Source organism: Neopelma chrysocephalum, unplaced genomic scaffold (assembly GCF_003984885.1).
Source record: "Neopelma chrysocephalum unplaced genomic scaffold, ASM398488v2 Primary Assembly neopelma1_23, whole genome shotgun sequence".
Taxonomy (NCBI): Eukaryota; Metazoa; Chordata; class Aves; order Passeriformes; family Pipridae; genus Neopelma; species Neopelma chrysocephalum.
In genome coordinates, this window is record NW_020897691.1 from 2,341,507 (window position 1) to 2,363,173 (window position 21,667).

At 37.7% G+C, this 21,667-nt stretch overlaps 1 protein-coding gene across 9 annotated transcripts in view; it reads left to right on the forward strand.

Annotated features, from left to right (window-relative positions):
• The window catches only part of RGS7 (regulator of G protein signaling 7), a 265,842-nt gene that overhangs the window by 168,076 nt on the left and 76,099 nt on the right, over positions 1–21,667 (forward strand). For all 9 annotated transcript variants that reach the window (XR_003534385.1, XM_027684429.1, XM_027684421.1 and 6 more), the window contains exon 4: positions 668–718. Coding sequence is in view for 8 of the 9 variants with exons in the window: in XM_027684429.1 (XP_027540230.1) it covers positions 668–718 (51 nt within the window). In the remaining variant the exon portion in view is untranslated. The remainder of the gene's footprint in view (positions 1–667; positions 719–21,667) is intronic.

Here is a 21,667-nt window from a genome sequence, read left to right on the forward strand (position 1 = left end):
GAGCTTTGAAGGGTACTCAGTGCAAAAAGCGGCAAGGAATTTGGTATGAAAAGTGTTAAGAAGTGAGCAACAGCATTGGACCTTAAAACAAGACAGGAAATTAGATAGAAATGGATAGGCAGTAAATGAAGGGATATGGAAGAAGAGAGACAGGATTAGTGAGGAAAGAGCTTAAGCACAAAGGGAAAAATTAATTCTGCCAAGAGCTTAGCCATGAGGTGGAGTTTGGTACATTAGTAGTACATGTATGGGTAACTGAATATGCTTTTATTGATAACTCATTTTTAAGGGGTGAAAAACTTAATATTAGCTTTATAAAGTGTTTGTTTTGCTGTGTAAATTTTGCAGCAGTGTAATTTTTAAAATGCAGACCATAATCATATATGTAATTTTTAAAATGCAGACTATTATCATACACTTAGTGCACTTCTATTACTTTTTCTAAATCTTAACCTAAACAAAGAATGAGTGCTATGTTTCTCTGCTAAAGCAAAGCTAAAAAATAGAAGCTAAAATAAAATAAAACTGTCACGGGATTTTTTTCTAGACAATCTGAACAAAAAGTATAGATCTCTTCTATGGAAGAACAATATGAATTGCCTCAGGGATCTGAAGAATAGGAAGAGAAAACTTACTAATATAAAAATACCTGTTGTTTTGTTTCTAGGTTCAGACATTGTTCAATGGTTAACGAAGAACTTATCTATAGAAGACCCAGGTAATTTGTTTTGTTTTCATGTCTGTAAATTCTAATTTGTTTTTTTAAATTATTGGTCCTGACTTCGTTTTCTGTTGCAGCGGGGGTGGCCAGGCAGCCTTTGACCAGTATAATTTCAGTAGCAAAACAGACATCATCAAACCTAAGAAACCTTTTCTAAGAATCTGAGGGTTTTGAATATCCATTGGATTGGAGGAGATGCCAGGAAGAAATATGGTGGACAAGAATGAAAACAATAGTTGCTTTGCTTAGCAGAAAATGCATTCAAGTCTATGAGTAATTTACTCAGTGTCATGCTAAATAGTTCATTAAACACGTGCTGTTTTCTTACAGAATTTTTCAAGATATAAAAAATAAATGGAGCTAATAAAATACATTCTTGTATTGTTACCGAATGCTAATCTCAAATTTGGACACTTTTATGGCATCTTAAATGGAAAGTGAAATGGAAATAAAAGTGGTGAGGAAGAACAGTTCATTGCTTGATCAGCTGGGTTGGATGTAAAAGCTTTGGTTTCAAACTCTGCCACAGATTTCCTGTGTGGCCAGCAGGAAACACAGTTTGGTGTATATCTGATATTTATTCCCCTGATCTACAAGAATCTTGTTACCTGATCAAAAATTTTCCATAAAGGAATTATTTCTAGTAAAGAAGGCTGAATGGTAGAATTAAAGTATTCTGTGGAAATTCCCATTATCTTTAGGTTAGAGGAAAGATAATCTTCCTTCTTTAAGAAGATAAAAAAATACTTTTTTTCTGGCTCTGTTTCAGAGTTTTGGAAATGGAATTTCTGTTTTAGTTTGGTTTTTGTTTGTTGTTTTTTATTTGATTTGATTTTAAAAATGTATTTTTCTGTCATATTAGATATCAAAGTATGATCATTGTAGAATTCCAGCAAAAGGCAAATTCCTCATTCCTCAAGTCACAATCAGTACATAATGTGATATTTGCAAGTTCACAAACTTTTGATTTGTTACGTGACAAAGATCACCAAATATTTCTAATTTTATGTAACTTTAAACAGTGTCATGTTTGCTTCCTGAAGATAAAATGAAGGTTGCCAGAGACCTAAGTGTGCTACTGTATTTCTCAGTTGCCAGCTACAAAACACTCACCTATCTGTATCTGAGTTTGAAAGATTGCTGTTCTGTGTTTATTTGATACGGAAGCTTTAACATTTACTTGTCAAAACAGAACTACAGTATTGGGATAGGCTGTCATTCAGATTACCTGGCTGTTGCAAAATGGGAAAGAGAAAAAACCTTATACTAAACAAAACCTGGTCCCCTGGTTCCTTATGTTCATATCCAATTAAAATTTAACAAACACACAAACTACTAACATATGTAACCAGAACACCACAATAATTGGGTTTTGTCCTCCAAGATTGCATGGATGGAAAAACACTATCCATAATGACAAAAATATCTTATGTGTATTGGTCCTAGTCCAAAGTCAGCTTTCTGGAGCTAGCCGAATGCAAATCTTCAGAAATTAAACAGCCCTAAGTGCTTTCTTTGGGTAATGCTCAGAATTGCCAGATAGCAGAGAACCTGGTGAACAAGAGCCATTCACATGACAAAACTTCTGAAAATGTTCTGTTTTGTAAAATCTTTAGGCATGTGGCTTTTTGTTCCAGAGAACACAATGTAGAATTTCCTGTGGAAAAGCCCTTAATTTCTGTGATCTGTTGTCACCATAATTTGGGTTTCCAGTATCTTCTGTCTGCTTTTAACCAATGTGTCAGGGTCTTACTTGGCTGTTTTTTAAAACTCCCCTGTAAGGTTCCATTACAAAGCTCTTGTGAAGCTAAGAAGTTCTGGGATGCAGAAATAAATAATGCCTCAGTTTGCACTGAAAGTTATCATCTCCATCTAATTCCGATATCAGCCCTATACCTGTAAGAACAAGACAGAGTAGACCTTGGATCATGTATTTTAGGAGTATATTCTACTCTGTCTGGAAAAATATAAGGATCATTTGCATACCTCATCTACCAGTGCTGTGAACTACTCATGCAAGGAAGGCATGCAAATTGTGATTTAAGGGGTAAGTAGATAGATTCACAGAATCATAGAACAGCCCAAGTTAGAAAAGACCTCAAAAGATCATGTGGTCCAAACTTTAATGGCAAAGTGAGCCTGAATGAGATTATCTAGCACACTGTCCAGTCTCATCTTGAACGCCTCCAGTGATGGGGACTCCACCACATCCCTGTGGAGATTGATCTCACTGTACAAAAATTCTTTCTTATACCAAGATGAAACCACTTTCTGTACCTTATCCTCAGCCTTATCCACTGTCCCTTATCCTCTCAGTGTGGCTCCTTGTGAAGAGAATCTCCATCTTTAAGTACTGGAAAACTTTGGTGAGGTCCCACCTCGAGCCTTCTGTTCTCCAGGATGAAAACACCTGACTCCTTCAGTCAACTTGTTCTTTAATAAAACACAGAACTAGTAAGAAGGAAGTGACATTATTGACACCACTATACATGATTTAAAAAAAAAAAAGTCATATTTTGTAGTGCAGGTTTTTCCTTTGTTTTGCACAGGGAATACAACTCCAATACCATTTAAGTGGGAATGCAGTAGTCTGCTTTATGGATAGTGGGAAAACATAAAGCAGAAGAAGGTCTGACAGCAACATTTGCTTTCACTATAAAGCTTTCATCTGGAGACAGCAATTTCCAGTAAAAAATAGTTACAAGTTGGAACTTGTAAACTGCCAGTCAATAAATCCCTGCAAATTTTTCTTAAATGGAAAATAATTTTCAGTGGAAGATTTGTAAGAGTTTGGCTTTCTGCAGTAAATCTCCATCAAGAAAATAAAGTGGAGATGATAGGTGGATTCTGCTAAAGTATACCAGATTTGAAGTTATTTCCATGGAGCAGAATAGAGCTTGTGCCCAGAATAGCTGGACACAAGGCAATCTACTGTTGCTGTTACATTGTATGCTTTTCAATATGTACTTAAAAATATTTGTGTTCAGCCTACAACTCATCTGTAAAATTTTGAGTAACAGAAATTGTCTAAGTTATTTTTAATGTGGAAGTTTAGTTCAGTCATAAATATAAGCATGATCTCAACCTGAAAAGAAGCAATTAACTGAGTTTAAAGGCTTGTGGTTTGGCATTTAGATACGTGTTTGTTGAACTGACCATTACAGAGTAAGTGCTGACTCTTCACTGATGGTGCCCATTACTCTTAATGTGGAAAATCTACTCTGTTTTTCTACGTTGTGTTTTTATTTTTTGAAGTGGTAATTAATAACATGAAATGTAGCAGACTGACCAGACCAGAGACTGAAGTGCTTTTGATCCTTAGTGAGAAACAAAAAGGGTAAATGAGCTGATTTAAAGGTATCAGTTCAAATTGCCAAGAGACTAATTCTGTACTTGGTTCTTGCACTGATTTCTTTGACGTCCTTTGGGCAAATACTTGATTTCTCTATTCCCTAGAGAAATCCTTTCAGCATGCTAATAGTAAATCATGCTGTTGTCTCCCAAAGGAGGAAGAACAGTACCAGTTTTTCAGTCTTTTCATAATGAAATGTGTGTTATTCACAAACATGCATTTTATCATAAAGTCAGCTCAAGAATAATTTCTATCTAGGTGTCTCAGAAAGCACCTTTAAGAGTAGATAATAGGTTTAGTCATTGTCCTTGTGTTTCTTTACAGTACCTTTACTCCTGAGTGTTGCTTATTTAATTTGCTCATAGCTGCAAAGCCAGTAGGACTTGGCTGGAGGCACTTCATTATTGGATAATTACTCTAGCAGAGCCACAGTGCTACAGCCAGCTCCAGAATGTACAACCTTTGCATTCAGACTGCCTTGCTCCAGATCAATTAGGCAATTTTTTGAAGTAGTTTGCTACTGCTCTTGGACATCAAGAATTACACTGATGTCAAAAATATCTATGACTAAATCTAATTTTAAAAGTTATAAAACGACTGTACCTTGACATAGACACCCTCGTGTTTTTCAACTTCAGTTCTTGCCAATAGTCTTTTCACTTAACTGGTGTAACTAGTTTGTAACTAGATGCCCACCATCAGCCATGTAAACTGTGTTCACTGATGCAGTGCAATAAGAAGGGAGGACTCAGTAGCACATCATCTGTTTATGTTTCTTCAGTTTTCCCTCCTTTGCTTTGTAGTAAAGTCTCTCTCCAGCAGTTCCCATACTAATAATGACCTTGATAACACACGGTACTTGCTTGAAAGAGTTAGAAGAAAAAATTAGGGGTTTTATTTGGGTTTGTGAAAGCATACTTGAAAAATTGTTCTACTTTAAGTTATTTCTGCCCTTTCTGCATACATATGCAGTAAGGTAGCAGCAAAGAGCAGGAGCCAGACAAGATGTTCTAAACAATTGCCATCTGGGACACACCGCCAGACAGCTGCAAGCAAAGGGTAGGTACCTCCAGAGTTTGCTAACAGAGAAAAGAGTCTCTTATGAAAAGAAAGAAAGAAGGGAATGGAAAGGTCATACTTACCTTTGCAGTCTTTGCATTAATCAAAATTTGTGGAAAAGTAGAATGCGTCAGCTTAACTGACCAAAAAACAAAAAAGCCAATAAAAGTAATTTATATTGCCTGCACACATACTATAATCCTCACAATGGGAAGCCAGGGACACCAACACACTCATTTTTCATATGCCTAACAGAAACTCAAGCACACTTTGTTCGATATGCAAACTTCATGAACCTTCGTCAAGTCTAGTGTAAATAGCTTCCTTACTTTCTTCTACTGGGTAAATTTGATCTGAACTTGTCAAGTCCTGTAACATTTAAATGGAATAATGACTTCAATTTCAGATGAACTAAAAGAAATAAAAATGAAATTCTACTTCGTGATGGAAAATGTCAAAATTTACAGACATTACTTTAGTACCAACAGTATTAATGTTGTGATACTCATGCAAAAAATGTATGGGTCAGGTTTCCTTTAATTACGTGTAGCATAGATGGTACTTACCTGTGTGAGGCAATCTGAGGACTTCTAGCCACTGTTAAGGTTTCAGGAATGCAATGGTAAATGTTCACATGAAGAGGTTATTTTATTTGTCTAAAGCCTTTAGAGAGATTTTGGACATGGTGAACAGAGGTGTACTGCCTGTACCATTCAGCAGTGACACGATCAATCATATTTAGTGGTTTCCTGTTTTTCCACTGAAGCTTTTTCCAGTTTAGTGTAATCTATTACCCTGTGTAGACTGCATGTGTTAGACATGTTTCCCAAGAGCACATAGACCAGCAGGGCCAGCCTGGAGTAAGCTGTTGTTTGACATATGTGCCAGTACTGTTTGAACATGATTAATATGTTCCTAGTTTGGCCATTTTATTTTCTTGCTTATAGCTTGGTGGTAGTTTACATCAGTACTCATTTCCAATTTTCTATCAAGGAGCAGTCATTTCTTCTGATGTGTTTAGTAGTGTGGCAGCCAGTTAAAAAAATGAACATTTATTTACACTTACAGGGGAGATACAGAATTTGTAGTATTGATGCGAAGAGTTCATTATATCAGTGGCAAATAGCTTCTTTCCCATAGCAGATAGGTCAAACTATTATAACCTGTTCCATCAGGCTAAGCATAAAATTTCTCCTCCATTATTGTCTTAAGGTAGCAATTATTTTACAAGATTCCATATAAAATATTTAGGTTTTTTTCATCCTAGCAATTAAGTAATTTTATAAACTTTTACATTACCTGTGAAGTGTAAATGAATTGCATCTGTTTAATTTATAAAGCAATGTCCATTTTGGAGTAATACGTAAAGATGCCAAGTATGGAATTTGCTGCCATGTAGCATAACTTGCTGTAAAATGGTAAGAATAAAATGATAGTATTGGTATCGGCAGGCAAAGTATACATGGTAACAGTGTTTCTGTGACCAGCCTGTTTGCTATTGTCAATAGCATATTAATTCAAAATATATCTCTTTTGGTTCTAATTAGTCTTTCAGCAACCTGGTTTGGTGAAAGGTGTCCCTGACCATGGCAGCAGGGTTGGAACTAGATGATTTTTAAGGTCTCTTCCAACCCTAACCTTTTTATAATTCCATGATTTGACTATAACTTGTGTGCTGTACATGTTTTCTGTATATAACAGAACTGTATTGATGCTTGCTTTCCTTGGGTTAAAAACAAGTCATCAAGTGAGTTTTTAAATTTCATTTTTCTTAATGCTAGCCCTGATTCCGTGGTGAAGACTTCAAAAGTATTTTTTAATAGGAAATAATTCATGCCTTTAATATTAAAGTCTACAAATTCTACTTAGAATTATTTTCCGTAGTAAGCGTAATACCTTCACATGAAATTCACTCCTTCATCCTTTGTTTTAATAATTAAAGGTGAAATTCCTATCTATGCAGAAAGCTGGAGGTTTTATCTTTAATTCCAAAAGATACAAGATTTAACTAGGTGCCTTCTAAAATAGGATTAGATGTAACATGGCCTTTAAGCTATATCTCAAGCTAAAATCCAAAATTTAGTTTCTAAAAAGTGTCTGATACCCAGTTAGATTTTAAAAGTTTAAACAAACCAACAGTCAGCTTTTTCTTCATAATTTGGAAGGCAGCATGGACTTTATTTCACTGAAGTCTTTAGGAGTCTTATTGAGTGAAGAGTAAGAAAAATGAACTGAATCGAATAGAAAGTACAGATTAGAAAAATAAGTCTGAAGAAGCCTATTCAGATAAAAAGTTAATGCTAAACCTGTTACCCGATCAAGATGATAGAATCTGAAAATTCACTAAGCATTCATTTCAAGTAATTTCATTGGGAAGAACTTCAAAAGCTCTGTTACACCAGTTGAAGGAATGTATTTCATCCTTTCTTTCACGGAACAAAGTAGGCTTTAAGAAATCTAAATTTCACAGTTGAAATCTTTACCCATGAAGTTACCTCAAAGTAACTCTATATCATAAAGCTCTATATAAGTTATGCTATTCAAAACTGATACCGGTTTCTTCCAAATGATTTATAAAGTCTGGAAAGCTTTATAATCAGTTTTTAGAATCAAGCCCCAAATTGGGCAATTTTTGTTTCTTGGTTTTCTTTGAAAATTTTCCACATTGTTCTTCTAAGAAACCTGGTGTTCCTAAAGTGGGTAGCTTCTTCCAGGTACTGTACAAAAACCTTTTCCTCGATACCATCACTCAGAATATGGAAGCAATATTTCAGCATAAGGCAAACATAGGTAAAGCCAGTATTAACTTCCTACTGATGCATCAGATTTTCAAAATAACTGGCTTTGGATCCCAAATCCTGCCAATTCAAAAATATTTTCTGTTCCCCATCCTTTCCGCTTGCTTTGTAACTCTCCACACTAATAGCAGCATAGTCAGAGATTATTATGTTACTGTCTTTGTTAATAACAGTAAAACATATATTTATTGAGCTAGCTAAGGACAACAGTACAAATGAAGACTCCTAGAAAATGTATGCTCTTTTAGGGAGAATTCTGATAACCTTTAGAAATATAGCTCAGTAGTTAGTTGCATAAATTAAATTATAATGACCTTCTTAATAAAATATTTTATCTCATTTCTACTAAAGTTACTAGGAATTTTTGTGCTTTTCTTAGTGTTTGACAGCCTCCTTCTGAACCTTTGGGATCATACCAAGTTTTGGGGGTTTAAGAGGAAGAACATTTACTAATTTCCAATTCACAGTGGCATAATTAATTAAAAACAGCTAAATAACTGTCTAGAGACTTCATTAGATTTCTACTTCCTTGTTTGCCAAAGAACTGCATTATGTAGTAATGGAAAGTGCAAGTAGGTGGAAGTGAGATTTTAAATCTGGACAACTTAATTGAATAAAAGCATTTGAAATCCTATTTCATCTTGCCAACAGCTGCTGCACCTATTTATAGTCAAGTAAACATAAATGTTTTGATATTTACATGTCATATGTAGTATTTGATGACCGGAAGAATAATGTAAGGCCCTCTCTTGATTTTTTTAGTAATTGACCTTAGGAGGGTTTTAAGTTTTCCACAGCACATTTTTCCATAGAGAAATACTGCTGTCCACACAGAAGGGGTGATTGTTCGAGATCAATTACTGTACAAAGAACATTGCTTGCCATTTCATCTTGGACACATTAATATTTCCTAGGCATTCTCTCATTTTTTCAATATATTGTGCCCTCTTTTTCTTCCTTCTTTTTTCATGTCCTCTCATCTTTTTTTTTTTTTTCCTTAATCTCCATGGTTCATGCTTCAGTTCTACTGTGTAGAATATCCTCTGATCCTCATTTGTTTATGGCTGCCTGATTGGATCTAATTCATGTGTTGTTCTCCATTCAGATGTTCTCCCTCTAATGTTTCTCCCTTTTTCCAATTTCACTGATTGCATTCTGCTCTTGCATTCTACTCAAATTTGACAATTTTTCAGAATGTTCATTGTTTGAGTGGCAGGGTGGGTTACAAGAGCCATGTCTACTGTGGTTGTGTAGCTGCAGGACCTCATTTGGCTTCAGAACACTTGGATCCACAAAATATAAAATATCTAGTGTCAATAGAATTTTTATGACTGATAAAAAATTAATAATAATAATGGCCAGTCTTCGCGAACGAAGATTTGGGGAAAGGTCTTTTTACCTTTCCAGCCTGCACAATGGATTTTTTAGGTGAGACACAGCCTGCGCTGAACTGAGCCCACCCTTTAATCCTAAGGTTCATCTGCCGGGGCCAAGCAAGCTTGGACAATGGCAGTGAGGTCCTCAGGACGTAGGTTTGTTTAGAGTGACCTTCTCATAGATGGATGGCCTCACAGGGCTAACGGGCTCCATCTGCCCGGGGGACTGGCTGGGATTCGAACCTGGGTCGCAGCGGTGAGAGTCCTGCATGCTAACCACTAGGCCACCAGGGGTCCCCAATAAAAAAAAAAAAAAAAAAAATTACTGTTCTCACTAAAGCTGAAGCTGTAATTAATTTAAAAAAAAAAATAAAAAAAATCCAACCAATAAAAAGACTATTTAATTCAGGCATGCAGAAATTATTACAAGTAATTTTCATTTGCTTTTGAAAGTTTGCTTCTTAATTAGTTTATGGTAATATTTTATGGTAATACTTCAGGTAAACTGGAAAACTTAACCTTTTAATAGCTTTTAAGCTTATTAGAGATGTGAAATATTTGCTTCTTGAAATGGTAGAATTATTTACATCATCAAATATAACCACTAGCATGAAATTTAAAAAAACAACAATATAATAAACGGCCACTATGTCATGGTAACTGTGGGTTAGAATCATAGAATTATTAAGACTGGAAAAAACCTCTAAGATCATTAAGTCCAGCTATTGACCACTTGCACCTCCACTAAACCCTGTCCCTAAGTGCCACATGCCACGGTCCGTGGGGGAGGGGTGAAGGACCGCGGCACTGCAGAAGGGGGTTCAAACGAGGTCTGAGGTTGCAATGCTAGTTTATTGAACGTGTGCGGGGGGTTTTATGAGCTCTGGTGTGGAATGCACCGGAAAATGGGGTGGAGCATGAGACAGACAACCAGGGAACAAATAGAGATAGGGACTTGGGCTAAGAGGGAGGAACTGGGGAGGAACCGGGGAAGGAAAGGACAAATGGTAGCTCTCTCCTCACTGCAGCTTCTTCAGACAATCAGAGGGAAAAGCAGGGAAGCAGGGAACAGGCACCAGACATGCCTGGGCAAGCCTGGGAATTACAACTGTAGGGGAAATCATACAACGTATATATTTGTAAACACATAAGAACTGTAAAGTCCATATAATAAAGTCCTTTCAATCGCTGTATATCTTTTTCCACTCCTGAAACTGTTCCCATCCTGATTCTTGCTCTTCCATAGCCACACCTACACATCTTTTAAATACCTCCAGGGATAATGACGCAACACTTCCCTGGCCAGCCTTGCCAATGTTTGACAACCCCTTCTGTGAAGAAATTTTTCCTAATACCCAATCTAAATCTCCCTTGGTGCACTTTGAGTGCATTTGCTCATCCTATTGGTTGTTGTCTGGGAGAAGCGACCAACCCCCACCTGGCCACAACCTCTTTTCAGGTAGTTGTAGAGAGCAATAAGGTCCCCTCTGAGCCTCCTTTTCTTCAGGCTAAACCCTCAGCTCCCTCAGCTGCTCCTCATAAGACTTGTGCTCCAGATCTTTCACCAGCTGCACTGCCCTTTTTTGTACATACTCCAGCACCTCAAAGTCCTTCTTGCAGTGAGGGCTCAGAATTTAATATGTGGGTGTGCTTCTGTCTTGTGGTTTGTTTTCTGTTTCTTTCCTAGTAATTCATTATTTTCTGTCTGAGATTTGAGCAGACATTTTCACAGAATCTCATATAGCACCTCTAGTTTACCTTGAGCAGCAGCAGTTACTTTGCAGCTACTTACGAGGCATGTGAACCTGGGGAGTGGAGGTTCATATTTGAAATGTTTAACATTTATCAAAATTCAGTTCTATTTGCTGTTGAATTGTCTAGTGAATCAGTACCATGAAGTCCTACATCTCCTCGCAACTCAGTTTTTGCTTACCTCAGTAATGTTATACTTTCAGCAAATTTTATATCTGATGTAATATCATCATTCACACGTCAATTTAGGATGATAATGAACAGTTCAGGAACTACTAGACACAGCTACTGTGGTTACCCTCCCTTCAGTGTGATAACTGATCTGCTGTGCCTGACCTTTATTCCCGCCTTTCTACCTATTGCTTTTCCTATGTTCTGCTTGATACCTTAAAAAACATTTGGAGGAATCATGCCAAGAGCTCCCTGGGAATCCAAGATAATATGTAACCAGATTTTCATAACCTTATATGTTTACTAATTCCACGTAAGAATACTCACAGAGTTGTAAGACATTGCACCCATCCACAAAAGTTGTCTTGAGTCTTTCTTTTCTGTTGCGTTTATCTTTATTTTCACTCATTCTAACCTTTATTATAGTTCTTATCATGTTATCTGTATGGGTGTCAGTTGTATTAATTTCTTTTTTTCTGGATGTCTTTCTAAAACCTAAGGACATATTTTCCAGCTTTTTCCCTTTAGTACTGAAGGTGATTAAATAATAAATTACACACTATGATTAACAGTTCGGCAGTCTAATATTTAACTTGCCTTAAAACACAGATTGACTCTTATGTTGACCCAGCTAGATGCTTTTCTTAATTTTATCAATTTATTTTAAAGCCTTTGATAGTTTTTGCTGCTGCTGTTTTCATCAGTGCTATCTCTTCCTTCTACTTTTAGATTCTGCCACTATAGAAGAAATAAGTCATACGTTGAGGCCTCTTCTCTTTTTGTAGAAAAAAACCCACTTATGAAAGGGTTTTCTTTGAGCTATTTTAGCCAGTTAATATCTATCAGTATTTCTGTATTTTTAATAGCAGAGTTTGTCTGGCTGAACTGATAGTTCTCTACTATTTTCTGTGTAAATCCCATGCAATGGAGCAAAGTGAGCACTGGGGGTGGGGAGGACAACAGGAACATGGGATGGCATAAAATGGACTTTTGCAACATTGGGAAGTTTCCTCTCATCCTTCCTTTTGATGACGACAATGTACTAATTTTACTTACCAGTCAAAGTAATGAACTATAAATAATGGACAAAGAGAACTCTTTAAAGGTGATCCTGTTTGTAATAACTGCCTTGGGGTTTTTTGTGTATGTGCATCCGAGGTAACTGTGGGGTGAAGTTGTAGCCCCACAATTAAAGTTTGAGGTAGTGCAAAAGTTAGGCCGTGTTCCATGGGAGCAGTGGAGCTGGTTAGATGGTTTCCATGGACACGGCCTTGGGTTGCAGGGAGTACATGGTTGAGGCTGTTTGATAATGTGCAGGTGCTTGAACTCCTGGATGTCTTTGTGAAAATATGTTTATGTTGTGTGTGGGAAAGTAGAACTTAGTAAGCTCAATAAAAGGCTGCCTGCTGCGCTGAGCAGGCAGACATCTCTTATCTCACCATCCTAGTGTGTCTTGTGTGTCTTTCTTCCCCCACCGGACCAAGGCCTCACGACAAGATACCCTGCGACAGGTAACTGTGTATGGGAAATCATATTCCTGTTATTCTCTGGAAAAGCTACCTCCACACTCTTTGTTGTTACCCTGCCTGAGCTTTGCTGGTATTTTTCCTTGATGTGTGTCTCAATGACACTAATGTACTTATAAAGCTTTAAACTCCTGGTGGACTTTAAAATCACAGCATTCTTCCTATAGGAAAAAATACATTATTTGCAGCATTTTATGCTCTCAGTTTGCTGGAGGTATAAAAATTGTTATAAAGAGGATTGTATTCTTTACTGTTTTGAGTGCAGTGAAAGAGGCAGTTATTTTTCTAGCTGTGGCTGCTGCATGTTCTATTTCCTGAACTGCCTGGTCAGAAGAGGGTGTTCTGTGATTATGGTAACAATGCATCACAATGATAGAAAGTTAATGGTTGGTGTAGTAGCAATTCATATCAAAACGGAGTTAGAAACTAAAAAAGTGTCATGATTCATCTTAACCAGCAGTAATCCTTGCAAGAGTTAGTGCTACCTGTTGCTTACCCTCACCCAACTTCAAAACCTCCACAGTAGCTGATGTCCCTCTGATTCAACAATATTATCTTCTGTAGTTCCTTCAGGAACAAATAATTTGTGCACTGAAAAAGCTTGTGCCCTCTTTTGCTATTCACTGCCCACGAATTTAAGTGGTTTATCAACTACACTAGTTATTCACATGCTCTGTATCTGCCAAGTTTTAAACATGGGTCTCCTCCCTTGAAATCCCACCCCAGATATATAGCTGGCTGTGGCAGTGCCTACCGGTCTTATGCTTTGAATATGCTCTTGTAAAAGATCCTGTGCCTGTGGTGTCCAAACAGAGCTGACTGAGAGGGGAGTTGGCAGGGTGCCTTGCCTTGAGTAGGACAAAGAAAGGGAGAAGCAGTGACACTGTAGTGTGGCCAGGAAAGTTTGTCATCATACAGGGCACCGTGTTTGAGGCGATCATGATGTAAAATGCATTTCCTGGTTGATGCTCACATGCATGAATTCTTAGGTGTCGTGGAGAATGAATTACATACTTCCCCACCAAACATTTGCAGCCAAACAATTTGATCACGTTTGCAGACTCCGCAGCTGGAGTTGAAGATAGTAGGAAGATCTGGTGTGCTAGCAGCAACTGGCAAGTAGTATACAAGAAAACCTGAAATAATACCATAATAATTATACTACTGAACAGAAGTAGTCTATGTCCAATATTTTGGGTGTTTTACAGATGCTTGAGACTGGGGAACATGATTTCATCTAAGAAATTTTTCAAAATCAGTGTATTTCCAGTAACTGGATTTTTTGTGAATATTTTTTTGTTTTGTTTTGTCTTTAGCAGGTTTGCTCAAAAGGGTGCACATATGACTTTAAATATTAGCACAGAGTTTCATACTGGAGAGGCGAAGGAGTGAAATGTTCAGAAATATCTTATGGACACAAGTTCAGACAGTCATTAGGGAAAGCAAGACACACAGGTTTTGATTTTCCCTATTTTGCCTTAAAGAAGCATGTGAATCAAAGCTCAAACTAAAAAGTTGCAGTTTCAGAGGAAGAGCCAGCAGGAAAACAGGCAACCCGTATTTCAAAGGGATCTGGATTTCACCCTTCCATCATTTCAATTTAAAGGAACAAGAGGTGCTCAGTAATGGAAGAGCAAAAAGCCCATGATTTCTGCCAAATTGAAAATAGAAAAATTCAAGAATAGTTGTAGTGAAATTAGAGGAAAAATTTTGTAAATACAGACTTGCGTTGTGGGTACAAAGCTAAATTCCACCAGCTGAAGGCCTGATTGCTGCTGTGATATTGGTAGGTACTTAAAAAAGTTGAGGTGAGAGATGACAGGGAAAGTTTTAAACGCATTCAGGCCACTTTTCATGACTGCATGCTGAATGAACTGTGACCAAATCTAGTGACCAAATTATGCCGTGTTCTGTTTTGCCTGGTGGTTAAGTCTGTCTGTTGGTTACAGCTTGGCTGGATTCCCTCCATCCTCTGCAGCTGCACTGTTTCCAGTTTTCTAAATAAACACCTCAAACAAATATTTCAGAGGTGAAGTTATAGCACTGCTCAATGCCAGCACCTCACTCCTTGTTGGTCTGCTTCATGAGACCTCAGGTTGCAACTCCATATTTTATTTTTTTTTTAGTTTTTGGTCAACATGAAAACTATGGTGCTCACGTAAAGTCATTACATTTTGAGGTCTCAGCAGTCTGCCTTTCAAGATACAATTTTATTAAGAGAATAAAATCAAACTTTAATAGGAGGCGCCAATGGTTAGTATGTAATCAACTGAAATCCAGTGGGAAAGTCAAATAAAAAATTTAACAGGCAATACTTAAAAAGTACTTAAAAATACTTTTAAGAGGAGGGTTTGTGTATGGCTAGCAGTGAGATGCAACTTCTTTTTCCAGAACTAACATCTTTTTTTTTCTCTGACTTGAGAATTCTTTACTTTCTTCTTTTGTTTTTTCCTCTCCTGTGAGTGAAGAAAGGTCTTCTGCTCTGGTTTTGGTTTTTGGTTTTTTTGGTTCCTTCCAGAAACTGTAGGCCAGCTTCCCCTTTCCTTCAGTCTTTCATGGTGAAAAGACTGTTGATCTTGTCTAGATAGAAGTTTCTCAGGGTTATATCAGACATTTAGGTCAGTCCCAATTCACCCACAATCTGTGAGCACATAAAGCAAGACTGGTAATATGTCTGCGCAGCAGAGTAATGAGAGAAGCTCTCAATCACGCATGAGAAGTAGGACACAGTGGTTATGTGGATGATTATGATTAGATTTATTGCTAATACAATATCTAAACATTGCCAATGCAGTATCTAAATAGCAACTGTATCATCTAGTACAGTGGATTATAGGTTGTGTCATGAGCCTCAGTAAGGCCCCCCTGCTTTCTAAATTTCTTGGAGAAGTCTAGGTGCAGCTAAGTCCACTTAGTCTCAGATTCGGTCAACAGTCTATGTTTAAAGGGCTATAATACAAGCAGGTTCGGCTAGAAACGTTCAGGTTTACAGTCTTTGGCCTTGCAGAATTCACAAGTACCAAGCAACAAAACATCTATGTAGCTGATCTAGGATTTTCTCTCTGTATTTGACTGGATCTTAGTGCATTTTATGCATTTTACTTACCTGTCCAAAAGTGTTTCCACTTTCAGGTTGGATGTACTCTGCAGGTGTCCCTGCTGGGGATGGGTGAGGTTGGGCGAGGGTTTGGGGGAGGGTAGGTTTCCATCCAGAAACTGTCTGCAACCTCAGAAGACCGGTTTGCCCTGTTGGACCAGTCTTCAGAAGCATTTTATATCCTTTTGCAGGCTGATGCGGATGAAAGTCAATCACAAAAATCTCATCTCCCCATCCTGGAATGCATTAATTACGTGAGCATCCAGAAGTTCCTTCTAAAATACCCGCCTGGTGTTCTTATCTTAGGACATTGCCCATTAGAGGCAGTGGCAGAAAAGAGGTGTGGTGAGGCAGAGAATGCACCAAGACATAACTGTCTTTCATCACTCTTGCAGTCCCTGTTTTGCTGGATGCTTTTGTGAGGAAAAGAGTTGATGTTTCAGGTGTGCATCATTGTTTTTAGACTTAAAATACACCCCATGTTATAGATCACCTCAGACTGGAAGGGTGGACATTATCATGCCTTGGGCAGATGAGGACTCACGGCCCATCTTTCATAGGTTTTCTTCCTTATCCTGCTTAGTGATGCTCCTACCAATGCCTCTGACCTGCTGATGGCATTAGCAGCCACTGTCTAGCACAAGCAAAATCCTACCTATTTAGGTAAACTGCTGTGTTGACAGATAACTTGGTTTTGGTTTATGATGGGTATCTTAGAATCAAGTATGAATCTCATTTTAACTATTGGGTTAAATAGTGTCTCTGCCTTCATCAACTGTTTTGTTCTCACTGAAATAACTCTCACTGAGTGCTGCTCCCCTTACAAATTTGATCCTTCAGGTGGCAAAAAAGAGGGGGAATTATAGTGTTGTGGGTGTTCAAGAACTCTTCTAACTGTTTTATTTTCTCCTATTTAAACACCACAGTCAGGCCCAGAGAGTGAGTCTCTCCTACACTTTATCACTTACTCTCCCCTCACTCCTGCTGTAATTTCATTGCCAGTGTGAACACAAGCTGCAAAGGATTAATTTTAAGTTAGAGTAAAAAAATACAACCTGCTTCTCACACTGACATAAAGTCTTGGCATTCGACACTTACAATGAATGTGTTCTTGTGAAGTTCTGACTCGTTACTTCTTTTTCCAGGCTGCTGTGTGGCTTAGCAATGTACTTCAGTACTGTGATGGATTTTAGATTCAACAAATAACCCAGAATCATAAACACTTTATTGTCCTGTGGAAAGGGAAGTTTTCATTTGTTTGACATTTTTGTATCAAAAAGCATATGAAAAACTGGCAAGTTTGGGGTTTTCCCTGTTTCTTACATCGTATAACAATATTCAGGACACAAAATGCCCTAAGTCACGTTCCTTATAGGAAATCTTTCTCCAGGATTGAGCTGCACAAGAGAACATAAGATAGACTATGAAAAAATTACGCCTGAAAGTGGAGCACAATTGGAAAATACCCTATTTTTCTTTTCTTGGTCCCTCAGAGATTCCTGCAGGGCTCTTCAGATGTTGCGAAACTGTAACTATTACAGTATGATACCATAAAGCGTAAACATAAATATATAGACCCCATCACCTGTAGACCTGAGATGTGTAAGTAAAAGTAGAATCCGCACTAATCACTGAAAACATATCCAATAAGGGTTTCAAAGAACAGAAACGTTGATTCTAAGGAAAAACAAGGAACATTCATCCTTTTTAATCTCTTCCTGTGGATGTTATCATAAGAAACAACTTGTTCCACTGATACTACCATACCCTGCAATTTAAGATGAACAAACTATCATCAATCCATGCAGTAGCTATTACACTTAGGAGAAAACTGCACTATGTTTAAAAAGAAAATAAAACCAAAACTCAGCCACCAGAGTATGTTTTTCATTCTTTTGATTTCATCAGGTTTGGATTGTCCCAAAGCACTGAAAATATCTGGCTCTCTTGTATAACAAAGTATATTAAAAGTGACTGGCATTTAATCTGTCAAGATCACTGTCTTGTAATGTCACAGCAGATGGCTGGGCAATATTATTTCTCACAGAAATGATTGCTAATCAATCTATGTACATGTGTTGTTCACTTCACCCACTCAGCTAAATAAAGTTCAACAGCAGAGTGAACCATGGAATTTTTAGCTTTTTCTGAGCTTTTAAGCCGGCAATAGCATTAAGAATCAAACCTACATCCACAGCAATATTTTGATTTTATATAAAATACTTTGTATCCTGTTGAAATGCAACATGCTCATATAGATGCATTTGTCTTTCACCTGAGGCATTTCTTTTCCATTAGCTATTATAACTCACAACACTTTCCTTTTTCATCTCTAAAAATTAAAACAGTGATTTGAGTAAATTTGTTCTTTGAATATGCCATTCCACTTTTCCATGGTATAACTACTAGGAAGTATATCTGGAACCTTAGATCAGATAATCAATGTCTTCAAAGCACGGTGTCAAGAGCAGAAGAAGCTGAAGTCTACTCTATTCTACCAGTTACATCTCCATGAGCTCTGTCTCCCTCAGATTTTTTATGTGATGTCTCTGGCTGCAGTTTTTATTCATCGTATAGTAGTTGACTGTAGTTTGAATTATGCCTTCTTGATGAGGCTGTCTGGGTGTGACTCAGAAGGTAGTTCACATTGCATATTCTTATACACAGTGACTGAAGATTGGGAAATAATAGTTGTGTAGATATCACATTTCTGCATGAATCTGTGTACACTTGCAATCTAAAAAAAACCAGTATTTTTTTTTGCTTCTATTCTGTTCCTCAAATTTTTTAAAATTTTTATTCTGAATATGTATAAACATTATTCTTTTTACTTGGCAACCTTTATGTCTAAAAGCATTTCTCTCAGACTCCTTTTTTTTCTTTTTAACTAATCCACTTCATAGAAATTTTTGATGTTCCTAATCTACATGTGCCATTTTTGCAGATGAAATGTGCTTCTTAAGTGAAAATCCTCTAACTTCACATGCAGGAATAGCTGGGGGATACAGAAGCTGTCTGAATTTAAATTCTAAGAATTTAGGCATGTTGGATTAGTCTGCTGCTGGCTCCATTTTCTTTTTCAAGCTCAGGGTTTTGTTTCCTAAATCCTACTGTTCTACTTCATTGGCTTCACACAGTAATTTTTCAGTCTGATTTTAGCAAATTGAGATGTATATCAAAGTGATGCCTTTGTTGTGTCTGTAATACACTGGACAACCTCTTGCTCAGAGATTAGAAACATCCCAAGAGCTGAGTTTTCTTTCTGTGTTGTAATTCTACTGCTACTGCACAAAGAGCAGCAGCATTAGTTCTCTAGCAGCCTGGTGTGAGGCAGACATACAGTCTTGTGGACATAATTCACCAGGTATAATTTTGTAACCCTCAAAGGATGAGCTACAGTGGATCTTAGGTTGATACTAAAAGGGTATATTTGTACATTTATATGTATGTGATGCTGGACAAAGTTGATGGATTGATAGCCATAAAAAAATGAAAACTAATTGTCTATTAATTAAAGAAAAAAAAAAGAGAAGTGACAAGTTTATATGTCCATATTAATGCTTAGTGGCTAAAAGGAAGAGAGATACACCTTAACATTGAGTTAGTGTGGATTCATTCTAGCTGAATGAGATTGCCTGAGGTAAATGTATAACCAACTTACTCTCCATACATAACTTGAGAAGAGATGTAGGCTGCTATTGGGAAAAATTTAAACCTTAAATAACCTTGATTGGCTTCTGAAAAAGGCCAGGTCACTCTTTCCATTTTTTCATAAAGAACTAGTAGTGAATATGTACTTGTGTTTATGACTCAGTGGTCAGTGAGAGAAATACAAGCTCTTACTCCTACTGTAGCCAACCTTGCCTGGAGTATAGGCTGCTCTGGCAGGAGCTTTGAAATGATTTCTTCTCCAATTGTCTTCATCCCTTTTTTAAGCTCTTTGTTCCACTTCTGCTTGACCATCTAGAGTCACAGAGTAGTAATATAATTCAGGTTGAGAGGGACTTCAGGAGGACTCTAATTCAACCCCTTACTCAAATTAGTGTCAAGTGTAAGCTCAAACGTTTTGCCCAGGACTTTATCTGTTCAGGTCTTGAAACCCTCCAAGGATGAAGATTGCACAGTGTCTCTGGGCAGCCTCTCCTGCTGCTTGGCTGAAAGTAACAACTATCCCTGATTTGATTTATTACCATTGTCTATTTAGTTTAGACAATGTTAGTTAGTTTTATTGCCATGCAACTCCATAAAGTTCTTGGCTCCCTCATTTTGAAATCTCCTTTTAGGCATTGGAAAGGTACTGCTAGACACACCCAAAACATTCTTTTTTTCGGTCTGACCTAGCCCAGCTCCTCCAGCCTCTCCTTATAGGGTGCATTCTCCAGCCCCAGTGATCTTGATGAACTCCCACTGGACTCACTCCGAGTTTGTTGATGTCTTTCTTGTGCTGGAACGGACATGTGATTCATAACTGGACATGGTAGTCCAGATGTGGTCTAAAAATTGCTGGGTAAAGGGCAATAATGTGAGCTCCTTGTGATCTTGAAAAATATTATAATGCAGAATCCAGGAAGAACATGAAACAAATCTGGAGCCTATTTAGTTTCTGCTAAATCTAAAGAGAATGAACTCTCATCTGCGTCAGAGCTCCCTGGCAGGCCCTGTCACCCTTGTCTAAGAAATCCTTTCTCTAAAAAATGTCAGCACATTTCTTCCTTTGTTTTTCTCTCATTCCACAATGTATTGGGTCTGGCTGAGATGGGAGTTCATTTTCCCATAGCAGTCCTCACAGTGCTATGCTTTGCATTGGTAGCTGGAAAGGTGTTGATAACACACTGGTGTTTGGGCTACTGCTGAGCAGTGCTGGCACAGCATCTACACTGTAACATTCCTTCCCCAGTCGAGAGCAAGATCCTGGGAGGGGACACAAGTAGGCCATCTGACCCAAACTAACTAAAGGGATATTCCCACACCATATGACAGCTCAGATATAAAAGCTAAGGAAAGGAGGAGGAAGGGGGGCATTTGTTGTTTACAATGTCTACCTGCTGAGAAACTGTCATGTGTACTAAAAGCCCTACTTCCCAGGAAGTAGCCAAACACCACTTGCTAATGGGAATAGAGAATAAACTTTGTGCACACGTAAACTTTGGCTTTAGTAAACTGCCTTATCTCAATCTGTGTCATTTTCCATCTTACTCTCTCTCCTCTGTCTGGCTGGGAAGGGGAGTGATAGAGTGGCTTGGTGGGCACCTGATGTCTAGCCAAGGTCAACCTATCACACATGAAGATACATAATACCTGCAAAAATAAAGTTTTTTGGAATTGGGAATAAGTTCCAATGTGAAGAACAAAGAAAAGCTTAATAAAATTAAAAGGCAGATGAAGTGAACCAAAGTAAAAAGAACCTCAGCAACTGACTCACTAGAGAAAGCATTGACTCAAAATTTCTGATCCATGGAATAATAGAATTTAGCAGCTTGAAATGAATGAGTAACTACAATATGTGAACTTATAATAATTAGGACAAAGTTCACATGGGGATTTACAGACATCACAAGCACAAGGAGTGAAGCAACTACCTTTTTCTGTTAGAGACAATCCTTATAGGCTTGCAAGTGGGAAATGGCTTGTTAATAGCATTGTGGCATTTTACAGCAGGCCAGAGAGCTCACTACCAGAGAGAGTGTGTTGTATTTTCTTAGGTAATGGCTCTGCTGGAGGGACAGGAACCAGTTTGCTAAACACAGAAATGGCAATAATTATTTGGTATCAAATAAATCCTGGTAGAGTTTTGTGATCTCAGCTAAGTACTTTC